Below are 20,329 nucleotides of genomic sequence, written 5' to 3' on the forward strand. Positions count from 1 at the left end.
CAGTTTGGCTTGTTGGAGGTTTATCGAGGAGTGAGGGAGAGACAATGGGGAAAGTGCGCGGCGGAGATACGAAGATTTTTAAAACCTCCTCAGGTGATCATTCCATGAAGAACAACCAATGCAGTGTGTTTCAAATTCAGGAAGAATTATATTGAAAAACTAAAGAATAACAAGAACTTATATCCAGAGCAAGGTAAGAAATAAAGGAAGAACATACGAAGAACGATGAAGAGAAAAACTAAGGCAAAAATGCAACTTACAGTTGTGAAGAGGTGCTGCACTCAGGATACAAATCTATATATAGAGAGTCGGGAAAGTCGTTCTGGAGGAAGAGCTTGATTCAATAATAGTTGGTTCCGCGAGTGGGTGAGGATATATAAATATAATAAACTGTGATCAAGTTCACTAATGCTGATTTGTGTGTGAGTGCTCGTATGCTCATTTGTGTGTGTGAGGAAAAATAAATATAATAAACTGTGATCGATCAAGTTCACTAATGCTCATTTGAAAGTTCACTTCTCATTTGTGTGTGAGGATATATAAATATAATAAACTAAAAGTTCACAAATTTTTTCAACTGCTGCGAATTATAAAAGGGCTTCAGTTGGAAATGTCCAATGACTCCAATCTATCCATAAGAAGTCAAGAACCAAACGGTTCTATTTTACCAAAAATCCATAGGAGACGACCGTAATTTTTCCTGCATGAAATTTTTCGACACCTGATTTTGGCTTGTACACATGGGACTTTTGGCCAAGCAATGTTTGCGCTGTAGACCATTTCATTGTTCAATGTATGATGGAGAACGTTCTAAGCGCCTTCGCTCCGAGAGCTGTGAAAATCTGAAATATGTCCAAAAATTAAAAATTAAAAATGATCGACTGTGAAAAGGTTTCCAACTGTAAAAGTTTAACTGTTTGATGTCTGGATGAGTTGTTTTTAAGTCCCTAGAAAATGGTCCTTCCAATTACTTGATTCTAAAAGATGAAAAAAAAAAATTCTGAAGTCTTGTCAAGTTTAGATTGGTTGATTTCTTCATTGCTGCAAATTTTTGGTTAGTTTTGGTCTAGTTAAAATGAGACATTAACCAAAAAAAAAAGTTAAAATGAGACATTGGCTTAGTTCCCCTCTGCTGTAATTTTTCATCTTCATTGATATCTTACCAGTCAGTCAGATGTTGATTTCTTCTCCATCCTGTTTGGCCAAAAAAGAAAGTTCATACCATGGTCAATTTCTCAATGACTCGACTCTGATATATAAGGGTATGGAGATTTTGTTATCACCTGTTCTGCAGAACACCCATAACAATCGAAATATAATTAAATTCAAGGTAGAATGGATAACCAAATCGTGCTCAAATATAATCTATTCGATCAGAACAGCTCTATCACACTCTTGAGTCTTGCAGCAATGTTACACTTTTCAGTTCAGCATCACTTTTCTATGAACTTATTATATGATTCATCATACAAGTACACTAATTGAATGAATGATCTCCTTTATTTTTGAGAAACAGGACTATAAATCGGATATCTCTGCCGCGGTGGACGCCTTGTCCTCTTACCCCAGCCTGTCACTGCCGTATTTCTTTCCTCAGGCTCCTGCAGCAACACACATTGAGGCTGCTGCTCCATCTGAGGCTGACTAACTCCTCCCTGTACAGTACTAGTAGGGGATAGTGTGCAAGTTCCCAAACGCTTCCTCCCTCTTCCCCCGCTAGGCTTACCAGCATTTTTCTGTGAAAAACCAGACTGCCAGCTACCACCACTTGATCTAATTGACCCTTCAAATGTTTGAAGATCGTCAGTCACCTCATTTCTTGACAAACAAGCAATACCAGGGAGAACGTCCCTCTGGAAATCCTTCCTTTGCCTCCCTCTCCTCGTCTGGCCCCTTTGTGGCCGCTTTGACAATGACATTTCTTCTTTTGGGTTTTCCGGGGCCACATTGCAGCAATGATCTATCTTGGTTTCTGCCATATTTAATGTCATGTACTCAAAGTAATCCATTGAGTTCAGAGAGGAATCTTCATCCGTCTGTCCAAGATTTTGTTCGTTTGAAGAAGCTATTTCTGCAAACCACAGAAGGGAGTTGTCAACGACAGTCACATCTCCTTCACGGCAAGAGCTTATTTGGTCAAGACAATGTGCAGCATTTTCTTGCATCGTATGAGCTTGTGATGAGATGGCAACCAGAGCCTTAGCCGCAACGCTAATTAGGCCATCATGAGCCTCTTCTTTACATTTTTTTTCCTCAGAAACTTCTCCAACATTGACATCTCCTGCAACTATTACTGCTGCCTGCACATCTATTGGAGTTTCTTCTTCAGTTAAACATCTGTTCAAGTCTATTTGATGCCCTGCGTGAGCTTTGTCATTCTGTGCTTCGAGTTGCTCTCTACACATAAGTGGTGCATGATCATGAATTGCATCGCCTTTAACAAACCCAACTTTAACAGAAATGTCATTGTCAACTGCTGAAGCAACAGGACCTTTACAAAGTGAAGCAGATTCAAGCCAATGCAATCTTCCTTGTGGGGCTTCTTGGTTCCCCAGTCTCTGGACAAATTTATTATCATGCACATAAGTTGAAGGCTTTGCATCCGGCCTGCAACCTCCACTCGAATAGTGCCACTGAGCAGCATTTGGTGTAAAACCATCTGCATAGGGGAAGCCTACGCTGATTAGAGGCTTATAACTTTGTAATTCATTGCTCTCAATCTTGGTACGAAAGCAGACACCATTCTGGTGTGACAGTTCACCTTTCAGACCTGGAGTTGATGATATGGAATTGCAATCTAAAAGCAATCTCTCAATGGTAACTTCAGGTTTCTGCTGCAACATAATTGAAGCCCTATTAGAGCGTGTGGAGGTAAAACTGTTCGCTTGAACTGATGTCCAGTTGTTGCTCAAGCTGCTAGGAGGTCCTGCCCAAGTAGGAAGCGACTCGGAAATGGTTGCCGCATAAGACTTAGAAGCCTCAGCAGATGACTTTAAATCTCTGTCTGATATTTCTATACCGAAAATTGTCCTCTTGGCAGGCTCACATGCTTTCCTAGCTTCAGTATATGATGGTTCACAAGGCTTCTTAGAATCTGGAAGGCCAAAGCTTCCACCAAAATAAGTTTTTGTTTGATCTGAAATGACACCATATATTCTATTAGATTAACTCTGCAGACACTTCAGAGAAACCTACTGATGAGGTACATTTTTAGAGATTGAAACAAACCAAGTCCTCGATGAAAAAGAAACAAGAAATCAAAAAACTAAATTCTTACCCTCCTTGGGAGCATTTGTTAACCATTCCCTTTGGTTGCTTTCATTCTTCAAATGCAGAGTACTAACTCCTCCATCCTTTCCCAACTGTGGATTCTCTGGAAACTTCTTTGGAAAAGGCCAGACACCTTTGTACACGTTCGTTGAGGCAGACATTTTGTCAACCTGAATGGATTCATTTAGAGTGGTCATATAGCTTCTCTCTAAATACAAACCAGAGCTCAAAGGACCACTGTTATTGCTAGATGCTTCAGCATAGCGATTAAATAACACTTTAGCTTCATTTCTCCTGATATGAGGATAAGTTTCGGTTGCTGGTCCCAATAATACTCCTTCTGGTTCTCCATCGCTGATATATTCATCAGCAGGAAGTTCCAGGTTGAACAATCTCCTATGGAGCTTTTTGACTCCACTTTGGTTGGGGCCACAACTGGTTGGCTGGGTGTTTGCAATAGAAATACAATATGATTGGCTGCTAATACCAGTAGTCGACATAGATGGTTTATGATAATCGGAACCAACCAAGGGAAAACCAGATGAAAAAAGAGGTAGTTGTGATGCCGCTGCTGCTTTTTGATGTTTGAGCACCTCTTTGCTTTTTATCTCATCCATCAAGTCCTTTTGCCTTTTATAAAGACGATGAAGTTCATTGAGCTGGAAACAAAATCACAGATAAACATGTTCAAGTATTAGATAACTATCTTGTGGGTACAGAAATTAGAGATATGTTGACAAGTTCTGATTTCAGAGCCAACAAAAAAAACAAAGTTTGTAGAAAATAGACCTGATGTTTGAACATAGATTCATGCTTTAATATCATTTGCTTCACTTGTTCCTTACTGCATTCATGAAATCCATCAACAACTAGCCTCGTCGAGAGTATGTCATGGTGTTGCCCATTCTTCAAGGTTTTGTTCTGGTGGAGTAGGGACCATCCACCATGGCCAACATTGCTAGTTAGAGTCGGTATGGTATAATATCCTGGTAGATACATCTTTGACTGTATTTCAGTTCCCATTCCTGCAGTTGGCCCAAAAACATTGCCAAATCGGTTCAGATGTAGAGAGAAGTACTAAACTTCTAAAATTCACTGATAGAAACAGAATACTCAGTATCTTTTACCAAAACAACCAGCAGACCTAAAATATGGTCTAACAAGAGACCAAAAATCAATGCTGAGTGGAATCAATAACAGAAAACTGTCTAACTGAACAAGCAGTAGTCTTTGCTCAAAGATCAGCAAGATTCCACATTCCTTTTCTCTCCATTAGTGCACTGAAACTACCATCTTCATTCAAAACCACAAAAAAAAGAAGAAGACAATTTCGTTATCTAATCGTATGCACAATTGATAGAAAATTAGAAAAAGCATTCATTTTTAGTCAAAACCATTAACTATACGTCCGGGTTGGGTAGATCTTCGACCAATCTTACTAACATCTGAAAAGGGAATAAAATATCATCTAAACCCTACTGCAGCTCAAGATTACCAAATTCGCAACTTATTGTCCATCTTGTGACCAAAAGAGTAAATATATATTTTTTTCATTTGACCATGAACTCAGCTAAAATCATATATGATTCTCAGAAATGAACAATATTTAGTCTCAACCAACAAATAATTTCCAGAAATGTACAGGTGTTGAAAGCAATACTGAACATCCAGCTAGATAGTCCCTTCAGACCGGCACAGAGAAACCCAAAAAGGAATAAACTTGGCTAATCAACATCAGAAGATAACAAAGAAATCAAAACTTGACCAATTACCCAAATCAATGTTAATGTATTGGCTGAAGATATCAAAAGAGCAACCAACAAACCAGAGAGATAGACAGAATCAAACCCAACAGAAGCATCAAATTCTAAATAAAGACACAAAATTTAGAATATACCTCATATGGTGAATTGGTGATCCTCCTATCTAAGCTGTCCGAGAACCAGAACAGAAAGACAAACAGTGAATACAAGCCAAACAAGGAAGTGGGCACTTCTCTACTGCCATTGAAGATTGCAGATGAAAACTTAGCCTAATTATCCCCAGACAGAAGAATATCCAGAAAGAGAGAAGAGCAGTTTTGTTTCAGATCTGCTGGGCCAGAATCTAATGAGAAAATAGAGGGATCCCACATCCCAAACACAAGAAAATCTTTCCTACAAATGACTTCAATTTTGTCAACTTGTGGTCTGCCATTATTCTAAATATTTATATATATAAATAGATAAAATCAAAGAATACATCTTTGCTTCACCTATGGCCTTGGTTTCAATGATTTCTCTCTAGTCTCTACCCCAATATAATAAATTACTTTTCTTTTCTGGGTTTTTCAAGATGTGAAAGATAGCCCATTTTCTTCCACATTTTTATTTTTCTAGATTCTCTCCATGGTTTTTGGGTAACTCAATATTATAATGTAGGGGGAAGTACTTAAAAAGATGTAGACACCTGGGTTTTACTGACGCAACCCTAACAGTTTCCTAATGTGGCTCAGACCCTACTTCCTTGGACCTTTCTAAAACCCCACGCGCGCGTGTTTCTCGCAGGATAAGATTTTCCTTTGTCTTTGCCAAGTACATGGTTGTACGAGGACGACGTCGGCTGTCGGAGAGTCTTATCCGTGCGCCTCCTCTAGCGCGTGGGGATTACAATTTTACAAAATCAAAATCTTTTTCACTGCTTGAAGACTTGAACCAGATTAGATAGACAGTAAATTGGAATATGCATTGGAGTTACGTTGCAATTATGCAAAGGGGAAAATAGAGACTGTTTTGTTGGGTATTGGATTTGTTTTTGTTGTTCTTCCAAATTTGATTGGATTATTCTTCCATTTGTATAGGTCAACTGGAATATTTGGGGGATGAATTTTGTTATACGTTTATATTACATCATGGCTATTATGGTACATAAGTATTAGGATAATGATATTTAGATTCTCTTTATTGGTTTTTGATTGTTCACAATGTTGTTCAGACGTTGACGTTTTAACTATAATGCTCCATGACAACCAAGATGGGTTCTTATCTTCATTATCTTCTGGAAACGTAGAGCTGGGTCTAATCATTTAACTAATCACTCATTTATTGGTTTCCAATCTTTTATCATTTATTTTTATTGTGTTGAGCTGCTTTGCTCAAATTAACAACTTACGTAAATTGTGACGTCTATAATTGCGTAAGGATTTATTAATTAATCAACCTAAAAATAAATTTACTTATCATATATTCTCAGATTAAATATGTATTTGGTATCATAATTTAGTTCCATTGTCTAATCTGAAATTTGTTTCTCTTTTAAGAGAAAGACTAGGATGACCTAGAGTCAGAGGCAAGCACAATGGTACTTGGAGTACTGTTAGTAAAAAGGAAATACGCACTAAGTATTGCATCTATAGAAAAAATACCATTCTTCATATCTAGTTTGACCTGTATATAAGTATATTAGTATACATGTTACTTCGTTACAACACATGGTATTCCTTTCTTGTCCAAAAATCATATACCTTTCTTGTATGCACTGTGCAGGGTGTAATTTATCGTCATTAGTTAGAAATAGCACATAATCTTGGAAGGAAATCTTCCAATCATCGGAATCATCAAACGGCCAGTTCATCAAATAAATGTGAAGGACATATTTCAAGATAACGAGTCACATTAGCTAGCTAGATGAGTTGGTTTACATTTATTCACGAAACAGAAAATGACATGACATGCATATTAATTATGAAGAAATCCATTCACTTAATTAGATGGTTTTACATCTACTAAACAGAACATGACCAAAGATCAACCTTCTTTACGTACTAAGTTTGAGCTTATGATCTTCTCTTTCTCATCTGCTGCTGCTGCTGCTTCAATGCAACTTTGTTTACGTACGACTTCAACCATATTTCTTCGACCTATTTAATCTACTGTTTCGCCCTTACCAGCTTACAGGTAGACAGTGTCTTCTGACTCTTCTCCACAATTATTACCCACCTCATCCGCAAACATATATGCTATAAATACACTGCAACTGTAGACTTGCAGAAGAAGATCGAAGTTCATAAATTTGTTTATGTGTGGGTGTGCAGAGTTACATAAGCATGGATGTGCATGAAAGCTGAGATGCTGGTCCTAAGATTTGGTACACAGTATTTTTAAAGCCAGAAGCTTATTTGTACACTACTGCCCAACTGCCTGTATGGAACATGGTCAGTTAGTTTCTTTGTAACAGAAGCCAACCTCTCTTGAAGTTCTTACCTAAGAATTTGCGAGTCAGGTACACAATCCAGAGTTGAATTTTCTGTAACAAAAAAATGGTCCACAATTTCATGTTCACTAATACTCATATTTATTTGACCCAAAAAACAAAACTAATACTTGTATAGTTGTATTTGAACACTATTTCTGTCGAGTAAAATGAATCTTTATCATCTTCTTTTTAAGAAAGAAAATCAAAAAATTGAGACCTGAGATCCATGGTGAGGAATTGCTTGAATTGAACATAAACAAAATTAAATCTGAATATCCCAGACATATATACAGTAGTATTACTTCTAGTATATGCAACGAGATAAACAATGTTTGACCCCAAGAATAGGCATACATATCAACCCTCCACATAGCTTTTTATGTGGAGATGTAGCCCGAACACTACTACTGTTCGACAAACTTAACAAAAACTCTACAATACATGATGTTTTTTTTCCAACTAAGATTTGGCTGATCTGCAACATCTGCAACACACTTGAGTTTTTTCACTTCTTAAAAATTATTTTCAACAATCTTGTTCTTAAGATTTCTTAGCGCATTGCGTAGATTAACTCATAGGACGTGAGAAGCAAATAAAGCAGATTATCTTTCGAAAGTTCACTAACTTTCTAGAGATGCAAATTGATCATTACGAAGTTCATTGATCGGAGTTAGTACACTACAAATTTTAAGACAAACCTTTCACAAATGAGAAGAATGGAATTTGTACGTGTACATACAGTTTAACCGATTAACATAAGTTACATTAGATAACGATTAACGATTTCAGCGGACCTTTCTACGGCCCATAATCCCAAGAACCTTCTCCCAAAGCCCATCACTTCCCACATGAGTAAAGTCAATTACACTTGGGCTACAAGCTGCCACAGTCCAATACCCAGCACTTATCTCATGCTTCAATTGCTCCTTTTCCCACCCACAATATCCATCAAAGAACCTAAAGTCCCCAAGCCCTACCATATTCCTCTCCACCATTTCAGCTGCACAACCCACACTTTCCTTTGTGCCATAATACAATCCCTTCATCACCTCATCAAAAACACCACTTTTCCCAACTCTATCACCACCCTTCTTGGGCCTAACCAAGAACAACCCTTCCTCCAAAGGCCCACCAAAGAACAGCGGCCTATCAGAGAATGTCCCGGCAACATCTAACGCCGTCGATCTTGTCTCCTTGATCGACATTAGTGAGGGTCGGTTCAGTATAATGCCGGACGGGCCCAAAGGCCCAGTGGACATAACCAAGATAACTGTCCGTTCGAAAATATGGACCCCGTCGAGCTTTTCGGTGGCCAGGAGTAGGCAGCCTCTTTCGGGCTCGTTGATAGTGTCGGCCCACCTGTCACCAACAGTGATGGACTGTGGTTGATCCACCACTGTATCTAGATCAGCAACTGAGGAAGTAGGCAATTTGGGGAGTGCTACTTTCTCTGCAGCTACTAGTTTTGCTCTAAATGATCGTCAATCGGTGTCGTTGGAAGGTTTGTGGTCATCACCGGACGGTGAAGATGACTCCATTCGGAAACCTATGATTTGACAAACACTCATGAGTCATGAAACCAATGCATGAAAAAAAGAAGCAGGAAGTACTATTTGAAAAAAAAAAAACAACTTACATGCCATCGAAGATGAAATGCCAACTTTTTTGCTTTGAAATTGAGTAGAATTTCTCTTGGGGAAAGTAGCAGACTCCAAGGTTTTGGTGAAGGAGTTTGAGGCAAGGAAACAAGCTTCCATGTCTAGTTCTTTTCTGCTCTACTTTCTTCGCTCTTCTGAGTTTTGATGGGTGATCAAAGGTTCAAAGCTGGCAAGGAATAAAGAGCAAAATGATTCTGATATATACAATATGTTAGGCAAATGTGCACCACATGAGTTGTGTTTGATCCAATCCCATTATTCATATCCCATCCCAATCCATGTTGGAGGTCTCTTTTAGCTTCCAAAGTATGGGCCAGTGGATATGTCATTACACTTGGCACAAGAGAACAAAGACCTAGTCCTTTTTTCTGGGTGATGACCCGTGATCCTCATGCCCAGGCATTTGTGCAGCTCTTGTTTCCCATAAAGTCTGAAACACCAACTAGTGATTAGTGATTTATCATAATTTCAAGAACACGGTTACATTCTTGAGCAAACTGTAGAATTTTTTTTGGTAAATATAAATAATTTCATTGACAAATTAAGGTAAGGTTCCAACCAAATCAGCCAGAATGATCAGTGACACAGTAAGGCAGTAACAAATCATCCTGGCAATTGAAGATGGTTACATGAGCAAGAACCAGATCACCCCCTTCTATATATCAAGTTATCAACAGGTAAACATAAATATTCTTACACTATATTGGTGAGAAGTTTCTCTTTTTCGCCAATGTAAGAGGCTTGCAGAAGTGTTTGTTGAGTGCACCTACTCTAATGGTAATACACTAATACTTGTTGAGGATGTGTCCGCTGGCTTCAGGTCTGTTAATCATCCCATATATGTCGCTTGATCTAGGATGAACTCTATCAAATACTGTAAACTCATGTACCTCATCATCCACCTCGATGGAACTAGCCCCTGAAGTTTTCTGCATTCCTGTGCTCCTCATTTGTAGCCTGATATTGGCCATGTTTTCCCAATCACCAGCCGCAGCATACATATTTGACATAATGGAAAAAATTCCTGGATCTGATGGTTCTAACTTAACCAGCTGATCCAGGGCCTTCTCTGCTAGTTCAAGATCATTATGCATCCGGCACGATCCCAAAAGTGTACCCCATATAACAGCATTTGGTTCCATCGGCATGCTTTGCACAAGCCTAAAAGCTTCCCTGAGACGGCCTCCCCGACCCAAAAGGTCAATCATGCAACCATAATGCTCAACTTCGGGTACAATCCCATATTTTGTTTCCATCGTATGGAAAGCATCAAGCCCCTCCTCCCCAAAGCCTGAATGCGTGCAGGCACATAACACGCCAATGAAGGTGACTTTATCCGGCCTAAACCCATCCTTCTCCATTCTAGAGAACAGATGAAGGGCTTTCTCACCATGTCCATGCATGCCTAACCCTTGGAGCATAGAATTCCAAGACACCAAATCTTTCTTTGATATCCCATCAAACACTCTATACGCCTCCTCCAAGCCACCACATTTCGCATACATATTTCAAAACGGGAGTACTACACTTAAACCTATTCCTCTCAATAGACTCATGAACTTTCTTCCCCAACGCAATCAAACCAGACTCGGCACAAGCAGCCAATATACTAATAACAGCCCCATTATCCAGCTTCAATCCATCTCTCTCCATCTCATCATACAACATAATCGCCTCCCCCTTCTGCGCATACCCCGAAATAATAATCGTCCACGGAACCAAATTCTTAAACGGCATTCTATCAAACATCATCCTCGCCATCCCCATGTCCCCCAACTTTGCTATACACCAACACCATAGTCGACCACGACACCACATTCCTCTGGGGCATCCTCTCAAACAGCTCAAACGCTTCCTCCATCTACCCCGCCCTCGCGTACCCATCCAGCATCGAGTTCCAGCTCACCGCGTCTCTCTCAGGCATTTCACCGAACAGCTCCCGTGCATCACTCACCTCCCCAGCGATGAGCTCTGGGGCGGTGTGGGGGTCTTGGTGGAGATGGGCTTTGAGGATTTGGGCGTGGATTTGTTTGATGTGGGCGAGTTTGTGCAGCGGTGGAGGTCGGAGAGGTTTTGGTCGAGGAGTCGGCGTCGGGAAACCCAACCGGGAGAGCGGGCTGGGAGGCACATTTGCATGGCGGGAAATGAGCGGCGGTTCAGATATGGGTTCGCGGCGGTTTTTGTGTGGCTAAGGTTTGTTGGGCCTAGAGAATTGGACTAAAGGGAGTCATTTTGTTGGGCTCTAAATTGGGCTCGGTATTTACGGATTTAACGACTTGTGTTTAGCCGGAAAGTCTCATGTTTGCCCGGAAACGTCAGACTTGTGTTTAGCTGAAACACGAGTCGGGTTAGGTACTTTCCTTTTTCTAAAGTAATGCAAATTCCTTTTTCTAAAGTAATGCAAATTAAGCAATAACGATCAGGTTATAATTGTGAATAGTGTGGAGCCCTCATGAAATACGAATCAGGTTGAAAGTGTCAAAACGTGTGGTGTCGTTTCACACTTAAGCGCATAAACGTATGTAACGCCTTACATTCAACATGAAAGCGTCTCTAGTCGATGAAAATGAAATTTGAAAAGTTAGTATAACTAACGAAAAATTGGGGTCTAGTAATACCAATATAAAAGGGAATATAGAAATGTATAACCCGATTGATAAAGTGGCTTTTACATTCCTTAGATTTGAACATAGATTTTGGATTAGTCTTATAATAAGAGAAGTTTCACTAAGAAAGTGGGTATCTAATGGCCATTTAGGAACAATTTATGACACTTAACCTCAATAATATTCCGTAAGCACAATTGTCCCCATTATCATATTGTCGCTACAAATATTCCACATTTGAAGGAATAAGCAGGTGTCATTGGGTCGGTAGCACAAGCAACCAGTCTTGTCTTTTATGTATCTAAGCCTAGCAACCTAAGCTAAGCAACCAGAGGAAATCAGAGACTCAAACTCAGTGCCTTGTGTCCCACATCGAACCACAAAGAGAACCCAGACAAAGTCACCTCTCAAATCGAATAGGTTTATGAGTTTAACATGACTTAGTTTCATGTTTCAATCTACCCACTAAGTAGCCACCTACCGTCTCCCACCCACCACCAAAAATCCCAATTCCTAATCCCATTTTGTTTTTTCTTCTATTTATAGCTTCAATCTTTGGACCAAAGCTTCAATCTTTTCTCTCTGTTTGTGATCAATGGAGGCTCAACTGTTCAGGGCCTCTTCGTCTTCTGCGATTCTCGCTGCTCCTCGAGCCTCAGGATTCAATTACTCGGTGGCCCTGAGAAAAAGTCACAGCTTCACATGTGTCAGTTCTGGCTTAGCTAAGAAAGGAAGCCTGTCAGTTCAGGCGACCGTAACTTCAAATGGGTACAAATACAGCAACTCTTTTCTCTCAAATTGATAAATTTTGTTTCTTTAGATTCATGGATCTGTGGATTGTTCTGTTATCAAGATATTTCTGTATATTTTTCTGCTTGTTATGCCTGTATCCAAAACCCAATGAACTGCATTGATCAAAGTCATAAAACATTTACGAACATCTAACTGATCTAAGTAAGCAAATATATAGTACATTTCCGGATGACATGCATAATTTAATCCTATAACTGGAGCTCAGTAATAGGTCACCATGCTGTGATGTCTGAGCTGATGTTCTTGGATGATTGACAGCTTAGCTTCTTTTCCACTTTGTTATTATTAAATATATTTCACTCAGTAATGATCTTTTGTTTCTTTTTGGGTCTCAACTCAAGTACTCACCCTAGATGTTGTGAATTTGGCAAGTTTTACCTAGATAAACTCAAATTTATACTTCATCATACCAGTACGCAGGTTTATGATTGCTGGATAAATTGGAAGCAACTTGCTTTCAATCTACTTCAATCAAATTCTGACATTAGTCTGCTGATATTTGTAGAACGTTGGTCACAAAGAATAGGGTGGATGAAACTGATAATTTGACCCTAGAAGGTATAAGACACTCTTTGATTCGTCAGGAGGATAGCATCATATTTAGCCTTCTGGAGAGATCTCAGTATTGTCATAATGCGTCTACATATGACCCCAATGCTTTTCCTATGGACGGGTTCCAGGGCTCTTTGGTAGAGTACATTCTTCAAGAAACAGAAAAACTTCATGCTCAGGTATGTAAACCTTGTTTTGGAACAGTAAGAATAATTGAACAAAGAGAGTTTCTGACTTTGTTATTAACATTTCATTGCAATCAGGTGGGTAGATACAGCAGTCCTGATGAGCATGCTTTCTTCCCAGAGCACCTGCCTGCTCCTGTGTTACCGCCTCTGCAATACCCTGAGGTATATATCGAGAAATTATGAGCTTATGAACTTATAACATTTACTATGCAGGCAATGACAACCTCTGAAAAACACCTTGTATCATAGTGATCAACCTGGTTTGAAATTTATGAAACTTGGTCATTTTATGGTATATATATCCTAAAATTAGCTGATATAACTTTGAAATGACTGTTATATGATTTATTAGATCAATTTAACATGGTAGTCAATTATATCTGCTGCAAAATTAAATTAGAACACTTTGAGATCTTATCATGATCTATGGTACAAATTAAGAATCTTATCAGTGAAGCGAAGCAGCTCTTTTTTTATCTTTATTTTTCTTTTTGGGAATAGAGTGATGCAAACCAGTTAAAGAATAGATCTCTTCATAGTCATCCCTTAACAGAAAACTCAGTACAATGACAGCTTGCCTGTTTTTAAAGTTTGTGTTGTCTGTGACTCTGTGTATGTCTTCTTTGTTGAGCATCTTGTGTGGTAGCCGCAATTTGTGTTCGAATATTATTTTGGGTGGTAACAAATTTCATGAACTCAACGTATGTATAAACTTCCAAATAGGTGCTGCATCCCATTGCCCGCTCAATTAATATAAATAAAAAGGTCTGGGAGCTGTACTTCAGAGATATCCTTCCAAGACTGGTTAAGGAAGGAGATGATGGTAATAATGGATCAACTGCTGTTTGCGACACAATGTGCTTGCAGGTATTCATTTTAATTATGTATTGCATCATATAAATTTGGAGACTATGCAACTTTTGCTCTTGTCAGTCTCCCCATAATGTCTATCACTCAATGTAACAAGTGCACTTGTTGCATGCTGTAATTTCTATAGTAAAGTACTTTATTTCCTGAATGTAACTACTGACGTTATCCTTTGGTGGCAGACTCTTTCAAAGAGAATCCATTATGGTAAATTTGTAGCAGAGTGTAAGTTCCGCTCCGCTCCAGAGTCCTATGAAGCTGCCATTAAAGAACAGGTACATGTTGTTCAATGCATATTCTTGGTTTCTGTCACAGTTTCTTTAATCTTAAGTTTTGGATATTTCCTGCACTTGCTGATGCAGCTCTTTCTTACGGTGGTGCTGTTTAATATTTCAGAATAGGGACAAGCTGATGGCTTTGTTGACTTACCCAACTGTTGAGGACGCAATCATCAAGAGGGTGGAAATGAAAGCCAAAACTTATGGGCAAGAGGTTACAGTGTACAAAGTGAAAGAGGAACAACCCGGCTTGCAGGTTTATAAGATGAAACCAGAATTGGTGGCCGATTTGTATGGGGAATGGATCATGCCATTGACAAAGCAAGTTCAAGTTGAATATTTATTAAGAAGGTTGGATTAAGAGGTTATCTCCAATACCTATTTGACTGAAGTACAAAAATTTGTGTTTCTTTAGACAACTCGCTATATGTAATTTGCCAGTTCATGTTATTATTTTGTGATTATAACAAGCACCGTCCTATTTGATTGTGTAAGTTTCGAAATAAGCATCATAGCCATAAAATGGATGGACTTCCAATCTTGATTGGTTGCTGACCTTGCTTTGTCTACAAGCTTTATAGAATATATTGAAAAATAGCCATGAGCCAGAAGGCTGTGCATATTCTCTCTCTCTTTTGGATGCAATACTAGTTCTGGAGCAATAACTAGTAAAAACAGAGTTCTGGCAGAGAGATCTCTATGCAATTTGGTTGATTAGCTGAATGATCTTAGACCAACATACTGGTATAACTATATATGCCAGTTCGTGCTTTGTACAATCATCATCAGACATTGAATGAGCAAATGAAAAAGCATCATAGTGATCATACAGTGGGTTACAGGTGGTCAAGATATATAGTTCCCGCTGAATGTGACTAGTCATTACTATCTCTTGGGTGAGCAACGGCTTCAGCGATGCAGGAAAGAAGCTCACTCTCCGAGTCCAAAACATGGAAGAAGAAAAAAACGAAGGACAGCTTCTCCAAAAGATGAACAAGATCAGCAATGAACATTCATAGTAAAGGACTAAAAGGTCATCGACTTGCTTGAGAACAACTATGCTTGTTACATGTATGCTTGATACTTCTAGAATCAACATAAAATTATATTGGCCAGATACTAATTTATGAAGTTAACGACGGGCAGATTTGTATGGTAATATGTGCTGAAACTGCTGATACGTTATTATGCTAATTCTACAAGAACAATCATTATGAGTCTATGACCCTTCATAGAGTCGCACATGGAAGACAGAGTGATCTGGCCTTTATCTCCCTTCCCACCAAATCCTCTTAAGTTTTGAAACTTTTTAGGGGGAACCCAGACAAATCAAACGCCAGTTGCACTATATTATCATATCCAGAAAAGCTGTCTATTTATCATTAGTTATTGGTAGATGAACTATTTGACTATTTCCTTTTGCCAAGAGTCTGAAGTACAGACTACTTTATCATTCCATGTGAACTGTTTCTGTAAAATTTCATGGTTCAATAACCCCTCAAAACTTAGGAAACAAGAGAGGGGAAAGGGATTAAGGCCTAGTTTGGTACAGCTGAGTTGTGAGTAAAATAACTTTTGAACCTGTTGTGAGCAAAATGGTTTTTGAAGAGAAAATAGTTGAGGTGTTTAATAAACTGTTTTCATAAGTGTTGTAAGAGCGAAAAACAAATTTTTTTGCGTTTGGTAAGTTGTAAGCAAAATAGTTTTAGGTAGGTATAATTACCAAAATAAGAGTGAAGCCGTGAAGAAAGAGAGAGTTTTTTTTTGTTGGGGTACATTATGTAATTTCATCAAGTTTCTAAGAATACCCATTGGGATTTTGAAAATTGCATTTAATCATTGCTACAGTAGCTCCGTGTTTTTTGATAAAAGCAGCTTTCAATTTCAAAAACTACTTCTTCCTAGCTTTTAAATTTCAGTTGTTGGAGAAATCAATTTTAACCAAAAGTTGTTTCGGAGATTTACCAAACACCATATATCAACCCTAAAAGTCATTTCAAAAGCCATTCCAAAAGCCCTCCCAAACTGCGCCTTAAGTAAATCTAACTTTCAGAAACCCTCCTATATAGACACTCCATTAGATAGAACTTTCAATGTTAACTTTTTATTGGACAAATAGGTCTTGCTTAGACTTAAATTTCTGGAAAATCCATGAGCTCTATGAAAGTCACCATGAAAGTCAAATCATTATAAAAGTTACACATGAAAGACAGTAGATGATTGTGGCCCAGCTATTTCCCAATTCAATTTGGTACCTTATGAGGGAAACATAATTCTATTTTTAGAAGTTTTATCATCAAAACCCCTTAAGAAAATGGCTAGAGCTTTCTTTACACCAATTAATGGTCAATACAATGCATTATTTCATGCAATGCTTACTCATATTCTATTGCAGGTTGGTGATGACAAATGACAACCATTAATTCGATGGAAAAGCCAGATATTGAGCTGTAATCATTTTGTCCAAAATCAAACGGCAAAGAAAGGCTCATTCCGCCTTGTCATATCATGATAAACTTTATCCATAATTTTGTTCCTTTCAGTGGCTTTAGTTCACCATCTTCTCACCGCAGCAGGTCAGTTCACCATCATCTTCAGAGAGAGAGAAAAAAAACCATGCCACAAAAACATTGATTTTGTTCCGGGAGAATTACTATTCTACCCTTATGTGTGTCTTAACCTAATAGGTTTCATGTTATAAGATAGATTAGCATCTCCGTAATAGATTAGGACTCCGAATCCTACGGGATTGTGGTTTTGTAATGCCTATTTATAGGCCCCCATATCATTCAATAATACACAATTATTTCATCCTGAAACACGTTATCAGCACGTTGCTCTAAAAACCCTGAACTTTTAGAGCCCTATTTTTTCTCTCTCTCTCTCTCCTCCGCCGGCCGCCGTCGATTCCAAGCTCCGGCATCTCCTCGCCGGCGCACCTCCTGCAGCCGCCGCACCGCAGCCCCCCCCCCCCCCCCCGCAGCCCCAGCCCCGCAACCCCTGCGTGCTGCCCCCGCAGCCCCGCGCGCAGCCCCTGCACGCTGCCCCCGCAGCCCCGCACGCTGCCCTGCCCTGCAGCCCCTGCGACCCCCCTGCTGCCCCTGCACGCAGCCTCCGCAGCCCCGCAGGGTATCCTCCGCAAAAACATCTTTTTGCCCCGACAAACCCCGCATCAGAGGATTCAAAATTGCTCCTCCCGCATATATACGCAATGAACGCGAACTGCACAAGCAAACTCTTCGCTCAAGAGAAGCTAATCCCGTCTTCTCTACCCTTTTGGGCCTTTAAACTATTTCTCTTTTTTCCTTTTTCTTTTCCTATTGCTTATTAAATCATTTATTTGCACGTTTTCGTTTTCTAACTCTGTTTCGCGTGCTTGCATAGGAAAAGTGATTACTCGTCGTACTATGGTGATGACATTCATGCTGAGATGGACGATACTTTTGCCATCTACATACGATTCCGATCGTATCCTCCCAAGATTTTTATGTCATCGGACGAAGATCGAAAAGGAATTCAACAAGCAACTTCATGCATGACGATCGATTTGCAGAGCAATTTACTTATATGCGGTCTATTTGGCAGACCAACAAGTATGTTTTTCTTAAAGTTGCTGCTTTTGAAGATATATATATAAATTATCGGGCGCTATTAGCCTTTTTTTTCATGTCTTCTTTTCCGGCCTTTCTTATAACGCCGATGAGACCAAAGAGGGATATGATTCCCCTCTTGGTCGACGTTTTTCGTGTGACGGTCCTGGGGGAGTCACTTTATTATTTAAAAAGGAAGATATCGATTTCGTGTGGTCGCCTGAGTGCACCGCTGTTTTGGGTGCGATCATGAGAATCGCCGATATGCATCGATTATTTTGTGACCATATACATCACAACCCTTCTAATTCCGGTTACATACTTGAATATTTCGATTATTCGAAACCTATACAACCCTCGTTTTTTATGGATGCGTCGCCATCGCGACTGTTATTTGAATGTTTGAGTTTTCTTAAACTCATGTCTATAAACGATAATCCCAAGGTCTACGTACTCATTTATTTGAGTTGATTCATTACTCTGATGCAGCACTATTTGCTGACAAAAGATCCCAAAAATAAAGAATTCTATGGGACACACTTAAAGTGATTTAATGAACGTCTATGACGTTGTATTATCAGAGTTGACCTTGATGCATACTCCACATCCAATAAACACATGCCATTTTTGGCACCTGTATCTATTTCTTGAGGGAATTTTGGAGATGGAAAAGTAACATTCTTCCATTCTCAAGTAAGCAAACATTTTTGAGCCTCAGGCTAAGGCTCCGCCCGATCCGATATGCAAGATTTTGTTCCTACGGACTTTTGATTAGTCAATCTATTTTGACTATGTTTTCTGCTTACTATTTTTCAAGTATGACGTTGGCATTGCCATGATTATTGCTCGACTTTAGCTTAAGTCGTCTATTGGAATTGGAAGCTTGGCTGTGTTGTATTAAATATTGGCATATTCTATAAAATTTCTCGTATTTCTTGTTTACAAGATGGACTCGTGAGAATTTTATTTGCCTTGGCTTAGCATGCATGGTCAACGTTTGCAACTCACGTGGTTTTTAAATTGGCCGCTTTTGGGTTACATGGGACCCCAATAGCACTACATTGTGATTTTGGACCTTCAAATTTGGAAAACGGACCTCGGAACGTCAAAATTGACGTCGTTTTTCCCGGTTACTGTTCCGGCGTTTCCGGAACATTTTCCGGCGTATTCGCCACCTTCCGGCCATATTCCGGCGTTTCCGGCACCGCCACCCGGTTCCTACCAGCGTCCCCTGTCGGACCTGAAGTTCCGGCCTACATACCGGTCAGTTTCCGGTTTTCCGGCAATCGGTGCCGCCGGTTTTCGGCGAGTTTTTTCGACGATTTTTTCATCGTTTCTCGTCATTTTTCCGGCATATTTCCAGCAGTTTTTACTGCCACGTTTTCCGAGTCCAAATTTCACCTGGTTTTGAGTTATTTTGACATGGTTTTCCGGTTAATTTTCCGGTTTTCGCCAAGTCGTTTCATAGCTCAAACGATTTTATTATTATTAGTGACCACCCGCACCAATTGGATGGTCTTTACCACCCAAATTGTTTGGTATTCAACTGCTCCAATACCATGTCTTTCCAACTCTTGAGTTGAAGAATGTAGTTCTATTGCCATGTGATACATTCGATGGGATTGCCATTTGTTTCAATCCCCTCTCTTACAATATCCTACGGCGTATTGTGTAGAGAAGTTCACCGCGTCGTTCACTCTCTTAATCTTCATTTTGAGAATGTCCCGCCGTGAAATCGAGTGTCTTGCTAATTGCGTAACCACCCACACTGTCCTACGGCGCAGGTAGTTGTTTTACGGATCTCATGCGGAGATTGTGTTGTATATCTTCGTGCCTTGCTAAGTTTTAAAGGCCATACATGCCAATGATGGATTTTCATCATGATATTTGTGTTAAGAATGGAGAGGAATAAATCTGTCTGATTTCATTGACACTATCTTTTTCAAGCTTCGACAGTAGCTTTGTTAGCTTGCAGACATAGTTTTGCTTGCCTGCAGCAGTAGTTTATGTAACTCCAGATTCTTTGAATCATGGGTTCGGTTTTACTGTCTTCTCGGTTTTGATATGATCATTTTTGGTCATTTTGAACAAGATATGATGATTCGAATTCTTTGAAATTCACATTATCATCTATTTTTCATGTTCACGAAGCGATTGGAGGACCACCTCACCCATGCTCCACACGGTGAGGCCGAGCCTGCCTATTTCGGCGGCTCCATGGCATTAAGGCCGTCGGTGGCGGCATCCCATCCTTCACAGGAGCTTGTGATGCCT

At 39.5% G+C, this 20,329-nt stretch overlaps 4 protein-coding genes across 4 annotated transcripts; 1 reads left to right on the forward strand and 3 right to left on the reverse strand.

The window, feature by feature from the left end:
• Positions 1–1,380: 1,380 nt before the first annotated feature.
• On the reverse strand, positions 1,381–5,412 carry LOC126799360 (uncharacterized). Its single transcript, XM_050526556.1, has 4 exons — positions 5,168–5,412; positions 4,060–4,295; positions 3,278–3,929; positions 1,381–3,136 (listed from the first exon to the last, which is right to left on the reverse strand). The coding sequence occupies exons 2-4, from the start codon at positions 4,291–4,293 to the stop codon at positions 1,500–1,502; spliced, it is 2,523 nt and encodes an 840-aa protein (XP_050382513.1). The 5' UTR covers positions 4,294–4,295; positions 5,168–5,412; the 3' UTR covers positions 1,381–1,499.
• A 2,776-nt stretch (positions 5,413–8,188) lies between these two features.
• On the reverse strand, positions 8,189–9,260 carry LOC126797389 (uncharacterized). The gene is given in 2 exon segments (XM_050524025.1): positions 8,189–9,049; positions 9,140–9,260. Coding segments are annotated over 2 exon segments (882 nt in total). The 3' UTR covers positions 8,189–8,288.
• LOC126797390 (pentatricopeptide repeat-containing protein At3g29230) lies at positions 8,189–12,290 on the reverse strand. Its single transcript, XM_050524028.1, is given in 6 exon segments — positions 8,189–9,049; positions 9,140–9,591; positions 9,859–10,670; positions 10,672–10,943; positions 10,945–11,349; positions 12,249–12,290. Coding segments are annotated over 4 exon segments (1,443 nt in total). The 3' UTR covers positions 8,189–9,049; positions 9,140–9,591; positions 9,859–9,946.
• On the forward strand, positions 12,104–15,086 carry LOC126798764 (chorismate mutase 1, chloroplastic). The gene is made up of 6 exons (XM_050525815.1): positions 12,104–12,535; positions 13,086–13,311; positions 13,396–13,482; positions 14,044–14,187; positions 14,370–14,462; positions 14,584–15,086. The coding sequence occupies exons 1-6, from the start codon at positions 12,363–12,365 to the stop codon at positions 14,824–14,826; spliced, it is 966 nt and encodes a 321-aa protein (XP_050381772.1). The 5' UTR covers positions 12,104–12,362; the 3' UTR covers positions 14,827–15,086.
• Positions 15,087–20,329: the final 5,243 nt, after the last annotated feature.

Source organism: Argentina anserina, chromosome 6, assembly GCF_933775445.1.
Source record: "Argentina anserina chromosome 6, drPotAnse1.1, whole genome shotgun sequence".
Taxonomy (NCBI): domain Eukaryota; kingdom Viridiplantae; phylum Streptophyta; class Magnoliopsida; order Rosales; family Rosaceae; genus Argentina; species Argentina anserina.

Coding starts and splice junctions, on each gene's coding strand:
- LOC126798764 (XM_050525815.1), top strand. CDS start 12,363: ATGGAGGCTCAACTGTTCAGGGCCTCTTCGTCTTCTGCGATTCTCGCT. Junction 13,483..14,043: donor CGCCTCTGCAATACCCTGAG/GTATATATCGAG, acceptor ACTTCCAAATAG/GTGCTGCATCCCATTGCCCG. Junction 14,188..14,369: donor GCGACACAATGTGCTTGCAG/GTATTCATTTTA, acceptor CTTTGGTGGCAG/ACTCTTTCAAAGAGAATCCA.
- LOC126799360 (XM_050526556.1), bottom strand. CDS start 4,293: ATGGGAACTGAAATACAGTCAAAGATGTATCTACCAGGATATTATACC. Junction 3,930..4,059: donor AATCTATGTTCAAACATCAG/GTCTATTTTCTA, acceptor TTTTGTTTCCAG/CTCAATGAACTTCATCGTCT. Junction 3,137..3,277: donor AACAAATGCTCCCAAGGAGG/GTAAGAATTTAG, acceptor GTGTCATTTCAG/ATCAAACAAAAACTTATTTT.